This window comes from Martes martes, assembly GCF_963455335.1.
Source record: "Martes martes genome assembly, chromosome: 9".
Lineage (NCBI taxonomy): Eukaryota > Metazoa > Chordata > Mammalia > Carnivora > Mustelidae > Martes > Martes martes.
The window spans coordinates 60,154,919-60,176,612 of record NC_137896.1 but is presented as its reverse complement, the minus strand read 5'-3'; the positions used below and the strand labels follow the sequence as shown (position 1 = coordinate 60,176,612).

General features: G+C 43.4%; 1 protein-coding gene across 1 annotated transcript in view; it reads right to left on the bottom strand.

The window, feature by feature from the left end:
• The window catches only part of AFF3 (ALF transcription elongation factor 3), a 534,056-nt gene that overhangs the window by 29,996 nt on the left and 482,366 nt on the right, over positions 1-21,694 (bottom strand). Inside the window, exons 13-16 of the mRNA XM_080814081.1 lie at positions 18,121-18,307; positions 9,512-10,618; positions 4,018-4,142; positions 438-639 (exon numbers count right to left, since the gene is read on the bottom strand). Coding sequence (XP_080670207.1) covers positions 438-639; positions 4,018-4,142; positions 9,512-10,618; positions 18,121-18,307 — 1,621 coding nt within the window. The remainder of the gene's footprint in view (positions 1-437; positions 640-4,017; positions 4,143-9,511; positions 10,619-18,120; positions 18,308-21,694) is intronic.

Here is a 21,694-nt window from a genome sequence, read left to right as displayed (position 1 = left end):
CCACTACACTTTTCACTGAAATTGGAATGGGAAATCCCATAGTTTGGCCTAGAGTTTCAGTCCCAGATTTAACTCTGCCCTGGGGCAAGGACTCTTCCCAAATGAAAGGGCTGGTTGGTCCCAAACTCCCAATTTACAGTGTCTCCAGATAGTAATCCTTTGGGTCATTTCTCTTCAGAGTGGGAAATGCGATCCTACAAAGAGGCATCCTAAGCAGAAGAGGCTTACAATGTCTCCTCTGGTTTCTTCTTCTGTCGTTCTCTGTGGGAAGAGGTAATGGGGTGTGCTGTTCACCTGGACTTTCCAGAGCAGCATTTAGGGATTCTTACGGGACCTCAAGCATGTGTTTAGACTGTACTGGACTAGAGACAGATGAGTATAGGGGTGTGCTCAATTTCATTTTTATTTTTATCAGGAAAGGAAGAGAATCAACATACCGTGAGGTCTCCGGCATGAGACTGCAGCTGGTTCTCAGCCTTATGCTTTTTGTTGGAGGAGGCAGAAGTGAACAAGCCACTGCCATTTGATCTGCTGGAAGAAGTTAAGTCCTCGCTGGAATATTTGTGTTTAGATGCATCCGAGAGGGGTGAGATGGGTGACCGGAGCATTTTTTCATTTTTATTTATTGGTATTGCCAAGCTGAAAAAGGAAATCACAGTAATGGAATGTCACACAGTCAGCACAGGTAAAGGTAAATGTTTTATATATGACCCAAACCTCCCATTTAAAATCTACTGATAGGAAGGCGTTTATTGGGAATTATTATACCAGGAAATAATTTTATGGCCTTAGGACCATAAAAAACAATAAGTAAATTTTACTCATTGTTTCCTTACTCATCTTATTAGGATGAATAATAATTCTAGTGCTAAATGACTAACACTAGTAAGACTTTTATTTTTCTGGGTTTTTCATCTGAGGATCTCAAAACACTTAACAACTTACTATTTTTCTAACATGCCTAAGTAGCAAGTAATGGGAAAGTCAATCACAAGATATATGAGTTCTCCACCTGTAAAAGGACTTTTGATAACACCTGAACTTGTACTAATTATTATATGAAGAATAGCAGAATTACAGAATAATCTGCAAAGCGTGAGGCCAACTTTCAGTTGTTAGGTTTCTAGGCTAACCAAACATTCATCAGAATAAACACAGAACAGAAAACTGTCATTAAAAGTTACATTTGCCGGGGGTGCCTGGGTGCTTCAGTTGGTTAAGCATCCAATTCTTGATTTCAGCTCAGATCATGATCTCAGGGGTTGTGAGATGAAGCCCCGCACTGGGCTCCGCACTGGGTGTGGAGCCTGCTTAAGATTCTCTTTCTCTTCCTCTGCCCCTCACCCCTTCTAAAAAAAAAGTTACATTTTCTGATTTCTAGTTCCTTATTTCACATCCAAAATTAATTGTTTATGCCAGAGGAGGACAACTGCTATATAATTTCACTTTTATGTACAATCTAAAAAACAAAACAAATGAACAAAAAACTGAAAGACTCACAGAGAACAAACTTGTGGTTGCTGGACAGAAGGCGGGGTGGGGGGAAGAGGATTAAGGAGTACAAACTTCCAGTTATAAAATAAATAAGCTGTGGGGATAAAAAGTCAATAATACAATAATAATTTTGGATGGTGACAGATGGTGACCGTGCTTATCATGATGAGCATTTCACAATGTATACAGATGTTGAATCACTACGTTGTATATCTGAAACTAACAAAAAATTGTATGCCAACTATACTTCAATTAAAACCAAAAAAGCCCACAAACAAATGAATAAAACTATTGTCTATCCCTGAATATAACCCTCCCCCAAAATTAACCATCAGAGAAAGAGTCACCTATATTTGAATCTTTGCTATGTATGTTAATATTGATGGGCTTGTCTCCATTACTTTACCCTGAAAAAAAAAAAATGAGGGAAGACACATTAACCTGAAATAAACTCAAACACTGCTAATTTGGGATGCTCAGAGAAGTCACTTGACATAGATAGTTAAAAAAGGGTAAATCCATTTAACAAAGACTTAGTCTCTAGTCTTGCAATTATTACTTCTTAATTGCATGTGTTGGCTATCACTGCAAACAAGCCATTAAAGTCACTTCAAAAAGCAATTTCCTTAGTTGGTGGTCACAGTGTAGAAATTACAAACACAGGCCTCTAGAACAGATAATAAGGCCAAAGTTTTTAATGTTAAAATAACAAGGTTCTTTGTGTTATGCAAATAGATCTGGGTAGGGACAGAGTTTCTGGTGATAGATTTCTGGTTCAAAAAGTACTGTGCGTCTAACAACCCAGAAGTGAGATGTGTTCAGGAAAACTCCCTTGGGCAAATCAAAAGTGGCTCAGGGATGATGAAAACACTGATGTTGTAGATGTGAACAGTCTGTACATAATTGTGTCTTGACAAGTAAGCAAAGAAAGTCATATTTCTAAATATTATTTTACATATTATGTGGTTTGAAATGTTCACAGAAAACCAAATTATTACACTAAACATTATCATGGACATAGGATTATTTCTTCTCCGTCATTCTAAGTTTACATACTCAAGTTGACCAAACCAACTTTATTTGGATCTCATCTTTGGGATAGCTGATCCTCTTATATACATTCCTGAGGGACACAGACCACCTTTCTTAGAAAGAACCTGAAGCACTTTTATATGCATGGGTAATTATGTAACATGAATAAAACTATCTGAGCTAGAGGCTCTGCCAGACAAAGGCTCTAGAACAAGAGCTTTTATTCTGGGGTCTGTGAATGTGGATGGGAAAAAGTTACAACTTTTCACTGAAATGGAACATTTCCAGAGTAGTGGTTTAGCAGGAGTGGTGCTAACAATGTCTGTGATTGTGTCATCAGTAGGAAATCACAGATATTCTCATGTCATGTCACAGCAGTTGCAGACATCTTGAAATATTGCTTATATTTGTCTTTGTCGCTACTTAGATATTATGGCAGTTATTAGGATCTGCTAGAAAGGTCTTCAGTGCATTAACAAAGAAGCACGTTTACAACTATATCACATATTTAAAAGACGTTTTGGAGCCACATTTCTCCTATTCACATTTCCCCAGGATTCTGGGCACCCACTAGGCACAGTGCTACCCACTAAGCACAGAGCACTATGGGCTAGGCCAGGCCAGCTTACACGCGTACTCTCCCTCTTGCTCAGACCTTCAAGAGCCCTCGTCTTCCTTCCCAAGGTGACTCTCACACTGCAGTGGGCCTGTGCTTGTGTGCCCTCACTCTCCAATTTCCTCTTGGAGGTTTAGTACTGCTCTACATCTTCTTCTAACCTTTCAGTTTACATTTTTATGTGTTGTGCTGAAACATTAATCTCCCCTTAAAAATTCTATGTACACAGTCAGGGAGAGTGAGGACTGTCTTAGTGGAGGAAAAGTGGTTTCTGAGCTGTGGTATTTCTAAATGGAAAGAGCGTCTATGACTGATGATAAGCTACTCACTTCTAATAAATACTGGGGACCTTGCCTTGCTAGAAAGCCATTTGTCAGAGAGGGAATTTGGTGCAACGTGGGTCCATCTGGAACCCCTTTAGAGGAGTGACTTGGTGCCATTTAACCTTGGAGACACAGATCCTGTCTAATGCTATGATTTTAGTCTATATCCAAGAGATTAAACTCAGTTTATATTTTTTCATTCATGTTAATAAGCTTAGTGTTCTTATGGGTTTAGTGGCTATTGAAATAATGGTTTGAAAATTCAGTTACTGAGTTTTCAGAGGGAAGGTGTGTCTTTGAGGGCACAGAATGAGTATAACTAGTAACCGGTCTTTTGTTAAAAAGGAGTCCTGACAGTGGCCCCGGGGTTGTGACAGGAACACACATCCAGGCTTAATTGTTAGCCTTAGGTTAGTTAAATCAAGGGAAACAAGTCTGAAGACCCAGACCAGAGCAGTCATTAAAAGATCTGACTCTCCTCCAATATGGCACCTGCCTTTTGGACCCAGAGATCCTTAGGGCTTACCTCTACCTTCAGTGGAACATGCATACCTGTTGATATTCATGCTGCAGTGGTTTGCAGGTAAAGTATTATTGGCAGAGGCAGTCAGTCGTGAAGAGCTCTCTTTTTCTCCCTGGGCCTTCTTGACTTCCCTGTAGTCGTCTTCATTGTCACACTGCACGGAAATAAGCAAAAACCAATCAGCTCTGGATTTCAAGGGATCATAATGAGCTCCCACCACAACCTTCCGCAGAGCAAGGGCTCCCAGGAGACCAGCTTACTCAGCTTCTCCAGAGAGCATCCCAAGCAGGAATGTGGTTGTACTGTTCCTGTCCCTGTTCTAGGTTCCTGGTCAGCTCCTCAACCAACAAGAATGAAATCTGTCAGTTTTACTATTGACACTTTATTGAGACGAAAAGCATGACACCATGATCAACATTAGAGAGGGAACACTGAATAATGAAAACTGGTCTGTCATCAATATATCTGACTTAGCTCTCCAAAGACGACCTCTTCTGAATTCACACTGTACCTCCAGTGTCTCTCATTTTAGCATTTCTTGGTATCTGAATAAAGTATAATTACCATAACCTGGGCTTAATGCCATAAGGACAATGACAAGCCTAGACATTTTTTTGAAATATATGGCTTTTATGAATTTCAAGCAAATGTTGTTACCTCTTGGTGTCTTAATTCTAGTTAACAATTTCTATCCCATGACAGCTTAGAATTCTTAATGTAACTTTTATTATAAAATAGTATTATGCTGGGCAAAATAAGTCAATCAGAGAAAGACAATTATCATATGGTTTCACTCATACGTGGAATATAAGAAACATGGAAGAAGACTGTAGGGGAAGGGAGGGAAAATAGAATGGGAAGTCATCAGAGAGGGAGAGAAACCATGAGAGACTCTTAACTCTAGGAAATAAACTGACGATTGCTGGAGGGGAGGTGAGTGGGGGGATGGAATAACTGGGTGATAGGTATTAAGGAGGGCACAGAATGTGATGAGCACTGGGTGTTATACACAAATGATAAATTACTGAACACTACATCTGAAACTAATGATAGATATACTGTAAGTCAGTTAATTGAATTTACATTTAAAAAATAGTATTTCAATGGAATTCTTCTTTCCATGATTGTGTTTACCTTTTATACGTGTATTAGGGTACAATGTAAACACTCAACAAAGTTTCATTTTTGGTGAGAAAGCGGACACAGTGACAGTATATTCAGGGCTTTTAGCACTGCTTTCCAGGAGGCAAGTGCTGGTTTCAAAGATAGAAAGACTTTGACCTTCTCTCTCTAGCTGGGATTGTCATACAGCCTCTGTCACAGGATCCCAGATGCTTACACTGAAGCTGACCCCAAGTGACCCCAAACCAAAGCTCTGAATCCCTAGTCTTCTGCTCTGGGTTCCTACCAGGGCTAGACTCTGAACCTTTGGCAGCCAGGTCTATGGTGTCCCAGAGCTGGGTATTAATACCCCAGATGCTGAGTGAAGATTGTTATGAAAATGTTCTTTCACTTCTCTGTGTCTGTATTTAATGATGACTCACTAGATTTTAGGAGGAGGGCTAGGTGTCAGGCCTGGTGTAAATGAAGTTTCATAAGTTAAAAATTTTTAGAAATGCCATAATAAAATTATTTAAATATAGAATATTATGGAATTTATATATATATGTCTTTCTGCACATCTATTTATGTATGCTATATGTATTTCCAATCTATGTTTATCAATTTCTAGCTATGCATATTTCTTAAAAAACTATTTTTTCTCTTTCTTTCCATTAGTCTATCCATTTACCCATCAATCCCACAAATAATGAGGGGCGCAATTTATCTAGAGGGAAACAGGAGGGAAGAGGGATAAAGAAGTAGTGAGCTAGCCCATATTACTGAATTATATGGTCTGAACCTGACAACACCTCTGCAAAGATGTCACCATTTCACAAATGAAGAAACTGAAGTACAGAGAAGGTAAGGTCACCTGATTAAGGTTCTCCAGGAGGCCAGGGCTGACTACATAATTTGCAGGGTTCAGTGCAAAGTGAAAACACTGAGCCCCTTGATCAAAAAACCGGAAAAGATCCTTGATATAGGTCTTAGTGATACTTTTTTGAATTTGACACCAAAACCAAAGACAACAAGAGGAAAAATAGATAAGTAGTACTATATCAAACTGAAAAGCTTTTGCACAGCAAAGAAAACCACCAACAAAATGAAAAGGCAACCTACCGAATAGGAGATGATATTTGCAAATATATATCTGATAAGGGGTTAATATCCAAAATACATAAAGAACTCCTACAACTCAATAGCAAAAACACAACCCAATTAAACAAAGGGCAGAGAATCTGAACAGATGTTTAGACACCATGCAAATAGCCAACAAATAAATGAAAAGACGCTCAACATCACTAATCATTAGGCAAATGCAAATCAAAACCACAATAAGATCACTTCACACCTGTTAGAACTGCTAAAATAACAAACACAAGAAATGGCAAGTGTTGGCGAGGATGTGGAGAAAGAGAACCCTTGTGCACTGATGGTGGGAATGTAAACTGGTGCAGCTGCTCTGGAAAACAGTACGGAGGTTCCCCCCCCAAATTAAAACTATAATTATCAGATGATCCGGCAATTCCACTTTGTATATTTATCTGAAGAAAAGGAAAACAACAACTCAAAGAGGTATTATGTAACCCTATGTTCATTGTAGCATTTATCACAACAGCCAAGACATGGAAACAATCTAAATGTCTGTCAATGCATGAATGGATAAAGAGGATGTGGGGGGTGTGTGTGTGTGTGTAATGGAATATTATTTAGTCATAAAAAATGAAACGCTGCCATTTGCAACAGCATGGATGGAACTTGAGGGCATTTTATTAAGTGAGATAAGTCAGACAGAAAATAATACCATATGATCTCACTTAGATATGGAATCTAAAAACAAAGCCCAAATAAAGAAAAAAGTCCAAGCTGGTATATAGAGAACAGACTGGTGGTTGCTTGAGGGGAGGGTGAGGGGAGAGCAAAGTGGGTGAAGGGGGTCAAAATGTACAAATTTCCAGTTATCAAATGAATAAGTCATAGAGATGTAATGCAGATCATTGTGACTGTAGTTAATAATACTTTACTGCATATTTGAGGGTAGCTAGGAGAGTGGATCTTGAATGTTTTCATGAGAAAAAAAAAAACATTCTAACTGTATAATGATGAATAGTAACTGTATTTATTGCGGGGATCATTTTGCAATACATACAAAAACTGAATTGTTACATTGTACACCTGAAACTAATATAATGTTATGTCAATTATGCCTCAAAAGATAAATTGAAGAAAAAAGCAGGAAAAGAGTAATGTTATAAAGTACTAAAGTAGAAAACATTTTCCTGTCTGTCAAAGTCTCTCTTTTGACCTGTCATGGTGATGTTTTAATTACCATTTCATATCGTGTTCCTTCAGGCATGGGGATACGTAGGGGGCGCAGGCAGACTGAAGGGCCCGGACCAGTCTCGTGACTATACGCATGCATGGGCCCAACAGTGGTTTCCCCGTGCTTGTCAGGTGTATAGGGCTAGGGAAGCCCACATTTCCTCTTTCCATGGCCCACTCCTCAATCCAAAGCCAACCTGCAACCCCTGGGAGATTGTAGTCCTCCGATCTGAGACTTCTCACATCCTGGATGAGGGCTGGGTGAGATGCTTATCTTGACCTGATGTGCCTTGGCCCCTGGGGGCTTAGAGGAGAAGCACAGGTCCCTGGAAGGAGATGCGGACTAGGGGGCAGCACAGGGCCTGCTTCTACACTGTGTTGCCAGAAGTGTTTCAGTATGGGAGTAATGACGGAAACTTTTCTTGTAAGCCTTTTGGCAAACTTTGGAGTGCCAAGGGGCCAAAAGGCTGGCAGAAGCCGTGCTGTGGAAACAGGCAGGATGGGGGACCACATGCGAGTTAGAGCTCCACACCCCTCACCCCTACCCTGGGTTCTATCATCCCGTCTGTCACACTTCACTTAAAAACACAAAATCAGGGGCGCCTGGGTGGCTCAGTGGGTTAAGCATCTGCCTTTGGCTCAGGTCATGATCTCAGGGTCCTGGGATAGAGCCCCTGCATCTAGGCACTCTGCTCAGCGGGGAGCCAGCTTCCCCCTCTCCCTCTGCCTTCTTGTGATCTCTCTCTCTGTCAAATAAATAAAATTTTAAAAAAAATTAAAAAATAAAAACACAAAATCAGAGATAAAATGAATTTCAAGATGGCAACCTCAAGCATTAAATTCCAAGCATAGAGCCCTTCTGGCCAGGGGCTGGTGGGGAAAGTACTACACAGCCCTCAGACTAATGTTTTATTGGGAGAGCCCAGAGCCAGATGTTCCGGGTTCCTTCCTGACTCTGCCCCTTATCACCTGTGGGAACCTGGGGCATAATGCTTTAGGATCTCTGAGCTTCAGTTTCCTCATCTGTAAAATGTATAACAAAAACCTTTGCCTAATTAAGTTGTAAGAACTGAATGATTTAATAGGTCCAAAGTGCCTAGAGTAGCATCCCTCATGGGGACATCATAGGTATGTTAACTATTGTGAATGATTTTGTCCTCAATTTGGAACTATCCATGATAGTGAGATCTTTGGTTTGTCACCTGTGGTGTTTTTGCTGTGGCCCGAGTTACTTCTGAAGGTAACAGTAATGGGAGGGGACCAAACTCCTCAAAATCGGCTTTAATTTATGAATAAGTTATTTCTGCCCTCAAAAGTCTGCAAACATGGCAAATAGTGGGGGCTGCTTCCAGATAGCGAGCTGCCCCCCCCCCCCCCGCCCCCAGCACTCGAGCCTCCTTTCTTACTCCCTGCCTTCCTGGTGCACCCTGTTGACCTTTTTAGTGCCATGTCATCCCTGGCTCTCTGATTGCTCCATGCTCGTCCTCCTCAGGGCCTTGCTCCCAGTCCCTCTCCAACACAGAGTTTCTCCTCAGTCAAGGGTACTGGGAGCAGCAGCAGCTGGTTTGGACCCTGCAGGCTAGAGCTCCCCTCCCTGGGCCTGTCCACCCCCAGCCTGGTGGCTGAGACTCCTGTTTCCTGCTTCACCCCAGTCACAGCCTTACACTCTGTCAGGCTTTATGTCTGTGATTGATCACTGTCACCCTGTCCCTTCCAGCAAAGAGTGAGGGGCACCTTATATTTAGCCTTCTACTGGCCCCAGGATCCAGCTTGCCTCTGCACACTCTTGGTAAGGATTTCCCATATGCCTGCTTTACCATGTGGTTGGAGAGGGCTGAATTATCTATAATGACAAAATGTGACTACGAATGGTGCTTCTCCCACCAGGCAGTTCTAAGGATTTAGCAGAGTTAATCTATGTCAGGTACTTAAGCATGTGGCATACAGGAAGTACTCGAGGAATAATGTTGAGTAAGGACACACATAAAACTTACTGCCTGTCCACTGCAGACCGGCATTCCCTGCGGGCTTCAACACTTCCCCACAACTTAAGGGAAAGCCCGCCTCCCCTTGCCAGGCCCTCAGCCCCAGGCCTACCTTGCGTTTCCTCTTGGATTTTGGCAAAGCCTTTTCTGCTGGAGTGTCAGATGGATGGCTTGCCTGTGTGCTCTCAGCATCCTTGGCTGCAGGGGCATTCAAGACCCCAGGCTCCTGGGGCAGGTGTTCTGGGATTCTGGACAGGAGGGTCAGGTCAATTTTGACCCAGAGAGACCTGACTTCATCACTATCCTTTAAGGGGGAGAGAAGTTCATTGCGCCCGAAAGGGACCAGTGTGTAGAACTGCTCCTCCAGCTCCTTGGCAATGTCACTGGTGGTCCTGGCGTTGATGGAGCCTACAGGGGCCCGGGGGCCGCCGCCACTGCTGATGCTGCCAGCTGCTTCCTTCAGCCTCTGGTCATTCCCAGAGGAGGCGGCAGCAGCAGCGGCCACGGCCTGCGCTTTGGACAGAGGGTACTCCTCCTGCTCTGACTCCAGGTCCGAGTCCGAGGAGGAGGAGGAAGATGACGACTCTGTTTCTATGAACTCCTTGGATTTGGGGACGATCCTGCTCAGCCCCCGAGTGCGGCGCTTCTCACAAGTCACCGAGGAGCGCAGCTCCTTGCGGTGGCTCGTTCTGCTGTTGCTGCAGGGTCTGGTTTTGGTGGGCTCTGGAGGGGTCACCACGCTTGCCCCCAGCGTGTCCGCGGCTGCGGGCTCCTCGGGCCGGTGGCAATTGGTGCTGTCGCCAGTGGAGGTCCTCTCAGTACGCCTGGTGGGCTTCTTTCCCGCAGACCTCCGGGTGGGCGCGGGCACGCTCTCGGCGGGCGCGCCAGGCACGGCGGGCGGCTGGGCAGCTGCAGTAACGGCCACGGCCACGGCCGCGGGAGGGGACTTCTGCTTCACTCCTTTACTCCCTGGGGCCTTGTTCGCTGTCCTTGGCCTCTGCTCCTCCTTGCAGGCGCTCTTGATGTCCTTCTCTCTCAGGCTGGTTTGGCAAACGTTGGGAAGTTTCCCACAGTCCTGCACTTCCTCTTTTGCTGGAGTGTAGTATTGATTGCTCTCTGGCCCGTGGCTTTCATTTTGGATCAGAATAGGCGGCTTGTGGGGATTAACTTTGTTCAGCCATTTATCCAGCTGCCACTTGTTAGAAGACGCTGGTTCAGCCTAAAAGCAGAAAACCGGCAACAAACAAAACATCTTTTATTAGACTCACTTAAAAGAGGCTTGGCTGTTTTTAATCTTCACTTACTCCCCTAGGTGTATGAACAGGAAACCAATGGGTTGCAAGCAAAAGGAAAATGTAAGCAGTAAGTGTGTGTAGCGACCGCTGGCCTGGCACACAGGAGGCAGGGGTGGCATCCCTTTTCTGTCCCAAGGCACTTATATGTCAGCGCAGTAGCATGAAGCCTATTTGGAAAAAACAAGGGGATATTCCTGTGCTTCATTAGAACCCATTTCCAGCACTTTTGATTGTTATACAATGTATATTTTTAAATAATTATTCGTATGTACATAAACGTGGGATTCCAGGAAAGTTAACTGGGAAATAGTATGAAGACCCTGAGTGTTAAAACATTCATTTTTTTGGTAAGACTGAAAAATTTAGAAGAGATTAAAAGAGAGGACTAAGTAGAACTTACAATCACAAGCAATTGACATATAATTTATGTGGTAAAGGCAAGTAGGCTATGGTAATTTAACAGCAGAAGCAATAACTTTGGGGGGATGGCTTGGTTAGTGGCAGAGAAGGATTTCAAAAGGAGCTCTGTGTGCCGCGTATGCTTTGGTAGCTGGACTTGGTTAGTCCATCCTCAACCTGCTTCCATTCTACTTTGCTGGAAATGTTTCAGAAATGGAAATGACGATGGAAAGTTTTCCTGCATGCAGTTTTGTTAACTTAGAGAAAATCATGGACACTGTAGGTTTTACACTCTGCCCCATGGTTTGGTTCCAGAGAGCCAGGGAATGCCCTGAATCAGAGTGCTGTGTAGATGCATTTTTCTCAGAGAGAGGTCCATAAGTCTCTAGGGAATCTATGGCTCAGAAAAAGGTTAAGAATTGATGAGTTTACAGAGAGTAAATGCTGTTGATTTCTAACACAAGTCCATTTTTCCAGCACCTGTGATTATTAATAGAAAAGAAGTATATTGGTAAGTGTAAAGCTTTAGGCAGAGTGTTTCCTATTTGTGACCATGCATGACATGGGGAAAATACTTTGGCTATTTTAAGTGATGGATTTTTCCTTCCCTATGGCCTCCCACCCTCTGAATTTCTGGCATCCATTGTTTGAGGAGACTACTTTCCAGCTTAAAACAAAGAAGACATTGCTTACCTTTGCATTTAATCTGGATTGGTTAAAGTCCAGAGCAAGTCATGCTCCCTTGTAGGAGAAAACCCTTTTTTTTTTTTTTAAGATTTTAAAAATTTATTTATTCGACAGAAAGAGACACACAGAGAGAGGGAACACAAGCAGGGGGAGCAGGAGAGGGAGAAGCAGGCTTCCCACTGAGCAGGGAGCCTGATGTGGGCCTTGATCCCAGGATCCTGGGATCATGACCTGAGCAGAAGGCAGCCGCTTAATGACTGAGCCACCCAGGCACCTGAAAACCCTTTTCTTAAAACATAATAATTTCCTAAAGCTTACCTTTATGTGTCAGAATTTGTTTTTCAACAGTGAGGTCCAGATTAAGAGAACCTGTGGCATAAGCCCTTGCAGTAAGGATCTGAGGGGAGTGGAAGAGGCAGTCTTGGCCCTGGCTCGGGCTAGACATAGCTTTGGACATGGGAAGCTTCTGATGGGCCAGAGGGGCCTGGAGCCAAGATGAAGAGGACGGAGAGTGTGGGCACCAAGCACTAGAGCTGTGGCAGGAATCATGGACAGCCTGCTGTTTCCCCCAAAAGAGACAAAGCCAACTGCACTTCAAAGAACACCAGCACCAGGTGTTCAGTGACTGGGAAGGACAAGCAACATTTCAGTGGAGGCCAGCTTAAAGATCTGGGGCCCTTCTCCCAGGGCAGGCAGTGAGGATGGAGAGGCTTCCCCAAGGGACACAGGCATGGGAGGGGAAACCGTTATGGCCCCTCATGGGGAGTCTGTCCTTCTACTTGTCTTTCCTTTGTTTTTATGTACCAAAAGGACCAGGACAAGATGCAAAAAAACAAAAAGTTATCATTTTGCACCTCTAAGTTGTTCTTTGTAAATTATGACCTCGCTTTATTTTGGCTTTTCCAGAGGAAGGGAACCCAGGAATCCTAAGAGCACACCCAGTCCATACTGCAATGGGAGATGCATGCAATGGAGAAAGCAGGACAGCAGGACACAAACAGTTTTGCTGCCAGGGGGAAGCTCTCACTGGGATTAGCTGAGTGTAGCTGAAAGAGAATTTGGTGGCAAACAATTTATAGCTTCTGATAGTGTCTCCTCCCTGCCCCATTTAGCTCCCAACATGACCACGGGCACGTCAGTGACTTGTGTGCGTCAGCTGCCCTAGTATAATAGGACTAGGGATGAATGGATGCTGAAGGGGCCTCTTGTAGAAAGGGGACACATTTGGGGAGAGGGTGCAAACATTTATGGCAAAGCAGGCACTCACACTGGCCCTGCCGCCATGTTTAACACTAGCTCGCCCTCACCCCCACCACTGTGGGCCTTCTGCAGTTCAGGTCTTAGGTGAGAGAACACAGACAAATGCCTGTAGCCAAAAACGCAGCTGCATACAGGGAGATTTGCACTAAAACTCTCTGATGGGAGCATTGACAGTAAAGGGGAGAATTTAATAGATTTAGTATGGGCCCACTGCCTGGTATGCTTTAGGGTCATGTCATTTTTTCCTGCACTTCACAGCTAAAAAGAATCAGTCTAAAGTGCCATTTTCAACACATCACTAAATCACACTCCCTTTCTTAAGGACGTACAATGACCTCCTATTGCCTCTCAAAGGAAATCCAAATGCCTTGGACTGGTTTTCAAGGGCATCCTTCATCTTACAGTCATCTTTCATGGCTGAACACATGGCTGTGCACCCCACTTTACAGATATCATCTAATTTAATCCATACAGATAAGAAATACTATTTTTACCAATTTGTAGATGAGGCTCAGAGAAGTTCAGTGACATGTCCAAAACTGCAGAGCTACCAGGCACTACCAAGGCTAAACCCATATCTGTCTAAGACCATATCTGTCTAAGTTTAAAGACCAGATTCTCATAGCAGAATGCTTAAACTTGTTGAATCACTATGTCATACACTAAAACTAATGTAACATCATGTGTCACCTACACTCAAATAAAATCAATAAAAAAAAAAATCAGATTCTCAACCCTGCTGCTTTGCCTAATCTCCCATTACTCACTGATGTAGCCTCATGAAAGGGAGGCCTCATTCCTTTGAGAAATGTTGGTCTTCAACCTAAAATGAGAGAATTAGATCTAATTTTGGAGAACACCACTGACTCTCCAAACAATTCCTGTTGGCCTCTATTATCCTCAACTGCATAGCCTTTTTTTTTTTTTTTTTTAACTGTATAGTCTTGTGACGTTCATATTCATTTCACATGTGAATATCTTGGGTCTTCAACAAAGCCAAACATTTCTTTCCGGGGAGGCCAGGACTCTGTTCCTTTGTATGGCTTGTAATAGGGTAGGGAGACTCTGCTGCTACTAAGAACAACTTAGAACGGGCTTTTGCTCAAATTATATCATTTATTCCTCAGAACAGCTTCCGCAGGACAGGACTATCTGCCATTTTGGGGCTGAGGCAATTGCGGCCACGGAAGCTTAAATGGTGAGGAGCTAAGTGGCAGCAGAGGAGGGAAAACTCAGGGCTTGGGACTGTCCTTCACTGGCATGCTGCTGGCTGTGGTGGACTTCCTCAGGGTTTCTGCCTGGTGTTGTCCATTTGCTTGCTGGCTGCTTTGTATTTTCAGCCTCGACTCTCCTCCCTGATTAATCTTCCCTTCCTTCTGATTCACACACAAGCTCTCCACCATGGACTTGAGTCCCTGCTTCGTCCACATCCTTCACAGCACCCATGCCCATGTACCCCACAGATGCCTAATTAAGGAGAAGCCTGTTTAATCAGTGAGTGACCTGCATCATCACATTTTTACGCTTATTTTTAAGAACGGTCTAGGGCCCCATATTCCAAAATGTGCATTTGGCTGATATTTTACATGAAGAAAATTTCCATAGTCAGGTAAATTTGGGAAATGCCGCAATGGAGGACAGTTTAGTATACATGAGCAACAGGAAGGGCTGGGTGATTCCCTAAGGAGACGGATTAAACTGACTTTATCCTGACGCCCCTCAAAATCATGGGACCAGACTCTCTTTGTCCCACACAGCACATGCTACTTGGGGACCACTGATCTAGGGAGCTCTGTGTGCTCTTGTGTGTGTGCTAGCTGAGGGGGAAGGTGCTGCCCTCTGGAATGCTCTGATAGGAAAGGATGCACCACACCAGGAAAGAAGACAAAACTCCAGTGAAGAAAACTAGCCTGAGAACAAGTAAGCAAATGTCAGGCCATAGAGAGGGGATCTGTAGTGACAGAAGCAGATTATGGTGGCTCTTCCATGCTGGTGGCAGATAGGACATTACCTATGGCGATTCATGTAAAATGCAGTGGCTTTGTACAACCACAGCCATGAAGAACAGTTCAGCTGGGCCCAGTGGGTTTCCAGTGCTGGCACACTGAAGGGGAGCACGCAGGTGCCTTGGAACATTACGAGCGCCTCCTTCTACTCCCACAGCAGGATGGTACCGGGAGGGAAGGGAGGGCCAGGAGCATTTTGCTGCAAAGCAGCAGCATGAACTTTCTGGGTAGTGGAATGGAAGTGTGTGGATATCACAGAGTCCCATTGTTTCGTGGGGGTCAGGAAAATGAGTCTCACTGCTCTCCTTAAGATGACTGGGGGAGATGGAAAGGAGAAGGGAGTTAGGGGAATTGGAAGGGGAGATGAACCATGAGAGACTGTGGACTCTGAAAAACAATCTGAGGATTTTGGAGGGGCAGGGGGTGGGAGGTTGGGTGGGAGGTGAGCCTGGTGGTGGGTATTATGGAGGGCACGTATTGCATGGAGCACTGGGTGTGGTGCATAAACAATTCTGGAACACTGAAAAGAAATTAAAATAAATAAATAATTAATTAAAAAAACAAAAGAAGGATGATGTGGCCAGCTCAGTCCCAGGAAGAGAGAGACACTGGGGAGGGTCAGCCACATAATGCTACTTCCTGTCTTCGCAATTTTCATTCCGCAAACACATTTTATTTCTCAAGTGTGAATGTCTCTATTAATGTTTGGAGAAGTGTTAAAAGTAACCTTACTTTTACTACAACTGATACATTCCATTCCAGTGGAAGGAAGTACCATGTAGCATGGCTAATACATCGCTTGTCACTTCTGCATTCCCTCTGCCTAGAGAAGCAAGAATTGAAAACTCTGTGGCTTCAGGCAACTTAAACTTCTCCGCCAGCTTTACTAGACTTGTACTCCCTCTCCTTGGCGAAAGGCCTCTGAGAGCTGCTGGAAGCTCCCTAGACAAGAGCTTCCTTTCATCACCAAGGAGTTCAAGTCTTTGTAATTATCTCAATGACATTTAGAAAGAATGTGCTTCAAGCACTTTTTAACTGTACTTCTCTTGGACTAGGTTTAGCCAGTAGCTCCAGGATTTATATTTCAGCATGAAAATAAGACTTAACATTCATAAAGTTAATCTTCAAAGTCACAAAGAGACTGGAGAAGGGGAAGGGTTATCATGGACACTAATACTTTTTAAGCACTTCTACCGGCCCCCTTGGCTCTTGCGATATTTCTGGTACCCAGTTATTTCTTATAACTAAATATTCTGGAGTTTCTCAACAAATTATAGCATAAAGCTGGCTTTGAAGAAGCCTGTTTAACACCTGTATTTTTTTGTTTCAAATTCTTCCCATTAGAATGTCAGTTCTTTGAAGACGGGGACCTTTTCAGTCAGATAATTGCTGTATTCCAAGGCCAAGTAGTAAGTCTGTGGCAGATGCTTGGTAAATATTTGTTGAATGAATACTAAATGAGTGAATGAATGGAATTGTAAAGAAGGAATAATAATTTAGTTTCTGGGAAAGTCAGGGTTATATCACCATTACAGGTTAATGTTGCTAAGGACCTTCCCCTTATATTGGTAGACAGAAATAGAGAGAGGGATGGCGGAGGAGGTGAGCATCATGGAAAGGAGAGAAAATGAAAGAAAGATAGAGATGGCGGATTTGGGGATGAATGGAGAGCTCTCGGTGCAGAGCAAAAAGGTGCTGACAAAGGAATGAACAGTGTGGAGAAATTCTCAGTACTTTTGCAAAAAGCCTCAGTCCCCTGGTAGGAGACTGGAAGGGGAAATACCTGAGGGAATTTAAGAGCCAGTCTATGAACTGCAGATAAAAACACAATTGCTTTAGGTGTGACAATGTCTTGAGGCACAAGTATCAAGCTGAAACCTTAGACTGTATAGCCCCTTAAGGGTGTTCTGCTCCTCTCTCACTGCCACAGTTTACAAAAGTGCCTTCAGTTTTATTTATTTATTTAGTTAAAGATTTTATTTATTTATTTGGCAGAGAGAGAAAGTGCACAAGCTGGGGGAACAGCAGGCAGAGGGAGAAGCAGGCTCTCCACTGAACAGAGAGCCTGATGTGGGGCTTGATCCCAAACAAAGGCAGATGCTTAACCAACTGAGCCACCCATGTACCCCAGTGGCTTCAATTTTATTTCAGAACCTATTTGGAGATTTTGGCCCCAAAGTGGTACAGAGGGTTGTAGGCCAAAAATGTAAATCTTGTGATCCACGGTAATGTCAAATGTTTATATACCCAAGAAGCAACCGTATTTTATGCCCTCTTTAGCAATCAATGTCTTGCAATCACAGATCCTGGGACTTGAGAAGTTTGTTTTCAACCCTCTCCCAAGAACCTCCTTGTGCTGAATTACTGTTTAATTTCCCCCTTTCCCCTTTAAAGTAGAAACAGCAATGGTTTTTAATGGTACCTTATAATGCTTTTATATGAGGCACCTAAATCTTCCACATAGATACTCATCATAGCTATAAAAGGTTTCATTATTATTTGTAGGTTGATGCTAATTTTTCTTTTTATATTTTCACAAAGAAAACACAGTTAAGAAGCTTTTATTAATATTTATAGTCCTTGTTCTTCTAATCCGTGACAAACTGCAAAAAGGTAGGATTCTAACCATGTCTAATCCATAAAACTCCTTTCCCCCTGATTTATGGGTGCCCACACTTCCCAGGGGCTGAACTGCCCTGTCTAGTTATTGCCTCCACTAACCCTTAGGGAGACCGGATCCAGAGGTTATTTCCAGGCGATGATGTGTACAGCATACTTGGAAATTTCTGGAAGTTAACCCAGAGATTTTTGGACAATGAAAGATGAAGTTTCTGTACTTCAAAGGGAGCTCTGCTAGGAGAACGGTTAGGAGAGGGCAGAGTGGTGAAAATGATGAGTCCAAACAAATCTTAACTGGCTGCCAAGGGGTGGTGGCCTCCAGGCCAGTCCTGCATTGGAGCTTGGGCAGGTGAGGAGTGGGGGAGGGGACAGGTGTGAGAACTAGACTCCAGGGATTTACTGTGCTCACCTTGGAGAGCAACGAAGCGACGCCGGGAGGGGGAGGCTCTTCTTACCTCGGGACTGGAGTAGTGGGGAGGCTTGCTGCCCTCACTCTCGCTGGAACTGCTCTCGGTTTCCGAGTCAGATCCAGAGCTGCTCTCCGAGTCACTGGACGAGCTGCTGCCGCTGCTGCTGCTGCCGCTGCTGCTGCCCTTGCTGGAAGGCACGGAGGCTCTACAATTGGCCTGCTGGACCACGGCGCTGCCAGCCCGCGAGGCCCCCCGGGAAGGAGAGGGAAGGAAAGCCAAGTGAGCAAACACAAAACACCACGGAGCAAGCTGTCATTCGACCAAAGGAGAGAAGAAGTGCCTAGGGGTCTGCCCATCTGTCAACCATCACCTGGAACCTGAAGAGTAGTCATCAGGTCACAGGCATCCTAATGGTTAAAAAAGAAAAAAAAAATGTGTCTAGAAATCAAATTGGGAATGAAAGCTGGTACCCCTTGGTAATCGGGCATTTGTTATTTGCTGGCCATTTTCGAAGGGAGGGTGGTGTCATTTCAGAATGACTGTTTCTGGGAACGGCTTTGCAAATGCACCCCTAATCCGATCAGCTACAAAAAGGCAAGGAAATCCAAAATGCTTGAAATATTTTGTGAAGACTGGAAATGTCTGTTTGCTTTATTTTAGGAAGTGGCCTGTGAGGAAGGGCACAGCATTCTGCTCTGTGCTTTCATGGCCTGCTGAAAGGTTCTGGAGCCTGTGGGATCATCAAAGTTACAGCCCTGCTTCCTACCTCTTCCTGCCCAGGGAGCTGAATGCTGGAGTGTTTGCAGGAGCTGGCTTGCTGTATAAACAGTAACTTTCCTTTGAGCTCTTTGTTAAAGAACTGAAGATCCATCCTTTACACAGTTTTATATATTCCAGACTTTAAAATTTAACCCCAGTACAGTGGCTTATAGTAACAGCATTTCAAATGTTCAAATGTTTTGACATGTTCAAACCCTTGACATTCATATCCATGCTGAAAATTTGCCAGAAATCATTATATACTCAAAGATAACAGGAAAAATGGACACATTCTAATGGTAATTAATTAACCACAAAAATTCAGATGGAATACACCAACCCTTAGTTCGAGTCAAAAAGAAAGTTTTGGGATTCACATAATACTCAACATCTTCAGAGTCCTTTATTAACTGCATTGCAACATGCATGAATCTGTTCTTTTGAGGTCAAATTCTGAACCCAGAAAATGCAGTGATCACTTTTTAATGTTGAGTCAGCAAATATCTGCTTGCCACTTCCCGCTGTGACTACTGCTTCATCAGGACTGGATGTTAGTGAAGGCCAGGGGTGGGGGGAGCCTGTCAGGGTTTATGGCCTTAAGCGCAAAGCAGCCTGGACAAGGTGAATGACCCTTTCACCTACCCCTTAAATCTTTGACAAGTGTTTTGCCTAAGGACAGATTCTCATAAATCCTCAGTGAGGGGACAGGGAGGGGGGTTAATATTCACTGGAGCCTTGCTTCTCCCAGAAGAATGACAAGACAAGAAACTATCTTCAGAAAGCGGGGTCATAAAAAAAAAGAAAAACAAAAAAAACTATTAGATTCGGACCAAATACAAACATCTGAGATCCATAAGAATTTGTCAGTAAACCCCCAAAACACTGGGTGTAAAAACTCCAAACAACACCCCCCCAATAACCCCAAACCCTAAGCCCCCAAAATGCAAAGCAATGCATGGTGGAGGAAACAGATATGTCTCCTTACCATACTCTGGAATGACATTTGCTGAAGACAGGGAAATGAGGATGAATAAAGAGTATTTTGATGGATTTTATATGATAGTCAAAGGCTTTGATCACTGAGCAGTACCTTTCACTTGCTTTAATTCAAGCAACAAAGGACATGTGATACTGGTGCCGTGTGTACCTGGGCATTGTGTATACAGTAGAAACAGCAATGTGTGTGCAGTCCCCTGGGGCTTGCACCACAAAGTGACTGAGTGTCTTTTGAAAAGTGCCACTTTAATTTCTGTGAAAATGTCCATTAAACAGTTACCATGCTGCCTTCCTTTTATGACTGCTGTCCTCTACTAATGAGACATACTAGCCCAAGGAGAGAGAATCTCTGATCTAAATTAGATTGGCAGAAAAGTCTTATACTTTTATGTTTTCCTTCCTTAAATTAAGAAATACACTTAAAATGACAGTTTTACTGGTATAACAATTATTTGTTTTTAAAACAGTTGAGACAGCCAAGAATTTTAGGATTTTCTTTGTGGTTTGGTTATAAGGGCTGTGAGGCTTACCATGCTTCTGGGGGCAAGGTTGAATATATTTTTGTTTCCATGGTCTGGGCAGAGAATATGTCACCAGAAACAATCCATGTCAAGGACAGGAGCAAGGTAAGACTGTTGTAGCTCCAGTCGTGGGATTGAGATAACTATCCCAACCTCCATGAAAGCTGCTCTGGTAACTCGTCTTGAGGCTGATCTTTGGGGGACACTAAGTCATTCCAGCCTCGGCATAGCAGATGTTGTTGGCATGAGTGTGGGTAGCTGCTTTGCTGCCATGGGCCTCTGCAGCAGGGAGGGGAGAGTGGCAGGAGAGGCGAGGAAGCTGGGGTATGGTCATCACTACAGACTAGTACTAACCGAAGGATGAGACTGGTTAAACCAGGAGGGCTCTGGGGAGTCAAGGAAATCAAGAAGATGAACAAAGATGTATTAGAAAGACCTTCTGGAAAGAAGACTTTAGACTCAATATATTTCCTTGTAGACTAAGCACGTTAGTGTGCCAACCTGTTGTCATGTTTTCATGCCAAAGATATTAAAAAAAAATTCACTTAGTTAAAAATTAACTTTTTCCTATATGGTAACACAGATTAGTCGAGATGATGACAGTCTTAGACAATTTTTAGGAGAATTTTTGGACACTATGCTATTTCAGGAACACGGTGGCATGGAGTTTGCAGTTGTGACAACACTATTGAGATAATGGAATAAAAGTCTTTCTGTCATCAAACTTAGCACCGTGCCTGGGACATAACGGACATTTGCATGTGATTGCTGAATGGAAAATCAATACAGAAAATCTATCACTGGGCTAATGAGTTTTTTGAAACAAAGGATTTATTTAACCTTTTAGAAGGTTTATAATTTCTCTTCTCCAATAAGGAATTTAAGGGGACTTCAGCACCTCTTGTGATCTTCCAATTTTAACACTTCTTCCTTTCAGAGAAACCATTTCTTAGATGGTTTATTTACTTTTTTGTATTTTGACTCCATACAATGTTTTGCTGGTTTTGTGAGAGGTCAAGACCAAATACACCTGTGGGAGAGTCTTGGGTTTATTCTAAACGATCTGCTTGCTGTGTTCCCTCCTTTGCCTTCAGTGACATATTCCTTTCAGAATCTGGCCTGGGCGAATTCTGAATACAGACAGTAAAGTAAAAGATTTGGAACCTAAATGACAAATCCTGGATCTCTCAGTCAAAGGTGCTCATGCCTGCCAAGTGTATTGTGAGGCCTGGATAAATACCCAAAGTTGTCCACAAGCTTTCAGCTCACAAGTAACTTGGAGGCAGGCTCTCTGCCTGGTTGGCACTCTGTGGACAGCTGTGATGCCCAGCAGGGGTCTCACT